Raw genomic sequence first — 6,918 nt, forward strand, 5'->3', positions numbered from 1 at the left:
ATTGACATTTTGAGTTTATTGACGTTTTGGCGAAGGAAATGAGGTTGTGGTCACAATGAATCTGTTGATATTTTGCAATATGAAATAAAAAAACGCTTGAAAAAAAAACTGTGTATGTAACACAGGAGTAGAATGCGGTAATTTCGCTCAGTTGCCGACCTCAGCTTCGCTTCGGCCGGACAATCTTCTGAACTCAGCACAATAATCGCTTCTTTCTACTCCTAGTAACATAATAAACTATGATCTATCTACTCCTACTACATACACCAGGTCGCACAGTGCGCGCACGCCCCTAATGATATTTTTTATGGTCGCAGCGACCATAAATATCATTATAGCAAATGGTGGAACACGTACTACCGACTGCGACCAGAGGGTCGCAACAGCCAACGGAAGCCAGTGCGACGTGCACACGACCAGTGGATCGCTGCGACCAACAAAATAGATGGTGTTGGTTGGATGGAAACGGCCAGACAACAACGGCCAAAGTGTCAGCGCATCACTTTTGCGATATTTCTTGTGCCATGGCATTAAAAAAATCATGCCAATTTGATACCGAACAATTTATAATGGAAATTCAGAAGCGATCATCTTTATGGGACTTATCTAGTGAAGACTTCAGCAACCGGGTTTTGAAAAAAAAGCATTGGGAGGAATTGGTTGAAATTTTTGGGGACGAGGAACTTAATGATGAGGAAAAGAGAAAACTAGGTAATTAAAATAACCTACCCACAGAAGAATATGTCAACACTTTGTTATATATTTTATATATGGTACTTTATTTTATCTAGTTTAGATGCAATTATTCTGCCAGTCAACTTTTCCTTCATTTTGAAAGTATTCAGCAAACAAATCTCTATAGGTATCACGGATGTGTATAACTGATACACCCAATACAAAATTACTGCACTTAGTTTGTCAGTGTTCATCTTCATTGCAGAATAAGACAAATTATAACACTTATTACCGGTAATAGTATATTAAGTATCAAGAACAGTACATACGTAAGCTTTACTAATGCATGACAAAGTTTGGAATTATTTTTTTCTAATTTGTATGTAATCACTCAAAATTAGACAATTAGCCTCCAATTTTTCAGAATATTACAAAATTCTTGCGTTAAAAAGAAGCGAGTTTTGTTGCTATAATAACGATTAACACATATCACAATACCCACTATTTGGTATATGTGCTTGAAGAAAACAGATCTCATTGGATCAAGATCTCTAAGTCGTTCCTATCATTTTTGTTGTTTTCCCATAAATTCAATTTTCCAAAAATGAACAAACCCATAGAAGCCACAGTAATCGTTGTCCAGTCCAATATTCCCGATTCCAATACTATTATAGCATATACGCTTTTGACAATAACTGTTAAAACCGTGACACAGTTTAGTACATTTCTCGCAGTGACGTGGAGGTAGTCCTTTTGAGGTACCTAAAATAGTAGTATTTGTTTTGCTTTCATGCAATATTAATATTTCATAACTAACACTAACAACAGCCAATAAGATTTCGACCACTATCATTAAAATTAGAAGTAACCAAGTGAGGACTGCGTACAAGGGACGTGCATCTTTATATTCACTGAGAACGGCACAAAAATCCAAGAGCGATAGTGTTAAACTCATTAAACCCATTATCACATATCCAAGGACAAGTAGAACCTGTATTAAATACCAAATATGTATTAAGTTTATATTTAATCCAATTTTTTGAATTACCTTCTTCCAAATGTCAATGGAACTCGCCATCGTCGTAGGTTTTTGGTGTTCCGAAAATAATTTGGTTACTGAAATAAATAAAATATAATTAATCAAAATCTATTAGGTATATAACATAAGTGTTTAACTTTGTGGTGTATTTACAGAATACACCACAAAGTTAATAGCGCAACCTCAAAATGGATTTTTGTAATCATGTAAGTAGGTACCTATTCTAGGATACGGAAAGTTCAGTTTTTTTAGTTTTGTCCCTTATTTCTCTAAAAAGCTCCATAACCATAAATGCCGTATACAGCCGGTAAGTTACAAGCCAATTACGCATTTTTCGAAATGTTAGGGCCAAAAAGAGAAAAAACTGAGATAGTCATTCCCTAGCTCAATGTTTTCTCAAAGCGAATGCAAAAATTCAAACCATTAGAAGGTTAGGTAACAAACTGGTGCCATTAACATGGCAACCGGTCAACTGAAACTACCCCTTTAGCTCAGAATTGTTGAAATTTTATTTTCAAGGTGTTCTATATTAAAACACAAATTATGTTATCTACTAAATTTTTAAACTTCTACATATTTTCACAGATAAGAACATCACCCACTATATTCGTACCATACATCGTATAAAATATAAAAGGTGCTCCCCAGCTCAGATGTCTGCACAGCACTGGTCTCCGGGTCCGTCAGCTAGCAGCTTACAACTTACAACTCGAGCTGTTAGCTACTTTCTCCGGAGCCCTACGCAGATAAGAAAAGGGCATTTCGTATAACTTACAATGGCCGATTGAATTCTTATCCCTGTCAGTTCAAACTAGCCCTTTGTGCGCGCCGAGCAAGTACCCAGTGCTTTTAGCCGCGGGTTTAACTTACTTGGGCAACCGAAGAGCTAACACAACTGCACATACCCACTATTAATAAATAGACCCTTCTTGTAATAAGCAATTATCCAGGACTACTGTTGTTTTCCGTCTACCCCTACCAACCCCCACTTTTACACCTGACAGCATGAAACATCATTGTAATCAGAAAAAACAGTCCAATTCAAAAATGTAAAAATTAAATACAACGTTCATAGGAAAAATCGAGGTTGATAATGGTAACTAAAATTAGTCGGTTCTCAACTACGGTATCGCCACGTTGTAAAGAAGGAAAGTAGTAATGATAAAGTGTCATTTTCAGTGATCTCATCAAATAAAGTAGCAGAAAAATAAAAACTAATTTCCAAAATTTCGGTTTTGTTCTAATATCTCAGGAAGTACTAGAGATTTTTTTATTTTTAAGCGACATTTTTATTAATTTTATTATTCGCCAGATTGCCCAACTTTGCCTTAATTTAAACTTCCTTGAATATTTTTAAATAATCTCGGAGAAATACCCAGGGTGAGTGAAATCCCCAATATTTTGATATTTAGTATTTCCGTTTTTGATTTTATGACATGTAAAAACTGTACAGAACGGTTTTGATTGCGGATGATTTGCAACAGTTAGTAAATATAGTAGGAGGTTATAGCCGGAATATGGTATTAACCATAAACACAAAGAAAACTAAATTTATTGTTGTCACAAGAAAAATATTTGCATTTAGAAACGCTAGCTTAACGTATAATGGAAAAGTTATAGAACGTGTGAAAAAGTTTCAGTACCTAGGAGCTTAGCTTTATGAAGAATGGTCATCAGACAAGGAGATTCAATGCAGAATAGGAAACTTGAAAAAATTTCTGAACATCTTTAAAAATACTATTATAAATGTTCAGTACATACTATATTAAAGCCTATATCTGTAAAAACATTTTTTTCTTTAACTAAACGGCTGCAATAACCTGGCAGCCTTGAAAACAGTTCATGCGTCAGACCCACCACTCTCGCTCGGATTTCAGGTGCGCGTAGCAACGCGGCCGGGTGGGCATAAGTTAGTATGCTTGTCGACCTCAAGCAAGACAGATCAAACCGGTTTTTTGCGTTGTTAGATTGTAATTTTTGAGTAAAATGGCACAAAACGTTCGAGTCAAGTTTTCATTACAACAGCGTGTGTTTTTGTTGAAACAGTTTTATTGTCTGGATCGCGATTATTTCGAGAGACAAATCTTGTGGAGTGATGAAGCACAATTCAAGGTTGATGGCAGGGTAAATAGGCATAACTGCGTTTATTGGGCCGATGCTCATCCTCATGAGATCCTCGAAAAGGAAGTGAATTCTCCTGGAGTTATGGTTTGGGCCGGAATGAATTATCGAGGGATAGTTGGCCCCTATTTCTTCGACGTGTCCGTTAATTCGGAAACTTACTTGGAGCTTTTACAAGAATTACGCGTCACCTTGGATGAGGACGACAGATTCGAAGGACGGAACATAATTTTGCAGCAGGATGGCGCCCCGCCGCATTTCAGCTTGGAGGTTCGCGCTTTCCTCAACGAGCACTTCCCAGGATGGATTAGTAGAGGTGGTTGCATTGGTTGGCCCCCAAGGTCTCCGGACCTCACAGCGATGGACTTTTCAATTTGGGGCCTAATGAAGAACCGGGTTTATACGCATCCGATAGCAAATGTCGAAGATCTCAAACATTGGATAACAGTCGAGTTCGATATCATCAATGAAGACCTCGCGATGCTCGCCCGTATTGTTAATTCGATCGAAAAACGTTATTTGAAGTGTATCGAGATGAACGGTGACCATTTTCAACACCTATTATAAATATTTTTGTGTTATAATGAAATAAAACGAACGTTTCTTAAACTTGTGTTTCCGTTTTATAAAATTTCTTGAATTTTTGCAAATTTGCCAAGGTGACTTATGCCCACCCCTGTATAACATACGGTATGGCGTCAAAATGACGTCATTAGGTGCGGAACTTTAAATCTTTATTAATGTCCGAAAGGGCTATTATTTCATCAATAATGACACCTATTAAGGTCAATTATCTAAGAAATAATGCCTTAGGGCGTTATTTTTCATAATTTCCTTAGATGACGGCATTTTTTTTAGTGCCCTCTGACCATTTTTTTAAATAAAATTGTTTAAATCTCGAATTTTTATTTTCGAAATTAAAAATTAAAGATGAAAGTTTAACATTAAACATAGAGGACACCCCAGGCATTATAGGAAATAATTGTATTGTCCTTATAATGCTCTTGGTATCTTAATTACTATAATATTAAGTTATTTTTAATTTTAGAGTAGAACAACTTGCAATTCACTTTTTTAGACATTGCTTAATCACATTATTGGATACAAAAAATTGGAAAGTTTCCCATTGAGCAAGCCTGAGGCCCATTCCTAAAATTCAAATATGCTCACTAGTAGCAACTTTGACCTTCGTCTTCGATTAAGATTTGTGAGCTGCTATGTCTGGTCAATGCTTTTGTGCGGTGCTGGAAGCGGCTGAACCCTGCAAATAAGTACCATAAACAAACTAGAAGCATTTGAGATGTGGATACACAGCAGAATTCTTAAGAAACCATTGACATTCAGAATGAAGAACAAAGTCGTTCTCAGTTACTCAGCGTATTCAAAGATCGCGAAATCTGCAGCATTTGAAAAAAAATGTTTGCAACTGATTATCGAGGGCGAGATCGAGGAGAGAAGAGAACTAGGACGAAAAAGAATGTCATTAATGAGGAACGTGAGACAGTGGACTGGCATAAATGACATTCAGACGTTGATCCACACCGTCAGAGATGGAAAATTTCGTCGCAAATTAACTTTAATGTATAAATACATAAAAAGAGAGATTGTAATTTTATTTCTTTGTTGTTAGTTGGGTTTACTGTCACCACACAAAAAAGGTTTGTTGGGAAAATGGAATTTCGCACTATTTTCAACTAAGTTGAAAATAACATTAACCTAGTCGTCCCAAAACAAGTCAGGAGGTCTTGAGATCTAAAAAACCTGACGTTTCGGTGGAAAATCTACCACCGTCTTCAGAGAATCTAAAAAAGAACACAACGGCATAACAAAGAAAACAACAACTGAATAAATATTAAACCTGATTATGTTCAATTTGGAACTCCTAGAAGGGTTCTTTGTCAATCAAAAATTGACATTAATTTTGACTGAATTTCATTTTCGTTTGATATGACCTAGTGTTATGTCCTCGTCTAGAATATTTAACCAAATTTGCTCAATATTAATAGAGGATGTCGCAACACAGGAGTAATGGTTTAATCTAATATATGCACTGTCATTTAACGTCTTTTTTACATTTTATTAACAAAAAATGTGTGACTTTTATTTTCAAATTTATATTTTGTACTGTACAGTGTGGAACAGCCAAATGGAATAAATTCGATAACGAATAAATGAGAGCGGGTTGCGAAAAACGCTTGGACACGTCGATTTGTATTTTTAGATGCGCATTTAATAAAAAAATAAAATTATGTAGAGGGTGTGTCCTGTGACAGTGGCCGATACCAACTTTCTTATTTTAAATACAACCCCCTGTATATTATTAGTTTTTTGGATTCTTCAGAAAATTCTAGACATAATTCATGTACAATGTCCCATACCTATCTTCAACTGTTTCGGAAATATTAAGTGTTTTCAGATGTATTACAAAAATTAACATGAAAAAAAGAAAATTATTTTATTTCACAAATAATGTAAAAAAAACAAAAAAACATTAATTTCAATGTAAGAGATGGTCAAAATGTTTGCGAAAATAAGTATTGAGTGTAATGTAGCGAATATATTAGATGTTCCATTTAAAATAAAAAAGTTAGGTTATCTTTTGCATTTTCGGACTAACTCAATAAAAATTTCAATAATAAAAATAGCAGATTTCAAATCCCACTGCAATTTTTCTATTAAAAATACTTTTCTGTATCATGCATAGTTGACGAGATAAAAGGGTGGGTCAAGATAAACGGGCCACCCTTTTATATACTTGCATGACTTGCATTTAGTTAATTTTGAACCTGAAAACATATTTTAAAAAGATAGATAAATCAATAATAAATACGAGTGTTTCACCTATCAGTAAAAACTAATAATTTTTTTAAAAAACACAAAAATTATTTTAATTATTGTCTTACTTGTTTACTGAATGGGCTGACTTTCAGACAATGATTAATGTAGAAATGTTTATATAAATTAGGAAAAATTGCGGTCGGTATGATGTTTCATCGAATGACGTGGTAAATGTGACAGATGATCATATGTTACATATACTCGTCAGCTGGCAAACTGTCACGTGATCAACCCTGACATAAAAC

General features: G+C 35.1%; 1 protein-coding gene across 2 annotated transcripts; it reads right to left on the reverse strand.

Moving 5' to 3' along the window:
* Positions 1 to 732: 732 nt before the first annotated feature.
* On the reverse strand, positions 733 to 1,804 carry LOC145729451 (uncharacterized). Of its 2 annotated transcripts, none has more exons than XM_081980223.1 (3): positions 1,724 to 1,804; positions 1,499 to 1,666; positions 733 to 1,437 (listed from the first exon to the last, which is right to left on the reverse strand). In XM_081980223.1, exons 1-3 carry the CDS (start codon positions 1,751 to 1,753, stop codon positions 1,210 to 1,212), a joined length of 426 nt encoding a protein of 141 aa, XP_081836349.1. In that variant the 5' UTR covers positions 1,754 to 1,804; the 3' UTR covers positions 733 to 1,209. The 2 variants fall into 2 exon arrangements, with proteins under 2 accessions (XP_081836349.1, XP_081836348.1); XM_081980222.1 differs by having other exon boundaries at positions 1,493 to 1,666.
* Positions 1,805 to 6,918: the final 5,114 nt, after the last annotated feature.

Source organism: Ips typographus, linkage group LG5 (assembly GCF_016097725.1).
Source record: "Ips typographus isolate SLU linkage group LG5, UJ_Ityp_2.0, whole genome shotgun sequence".
NCBI lineage: Eukaryota > Metazoa > Arthropoda > Insecta > Coleoptera > Curculionidae > Ips > Ips typographus.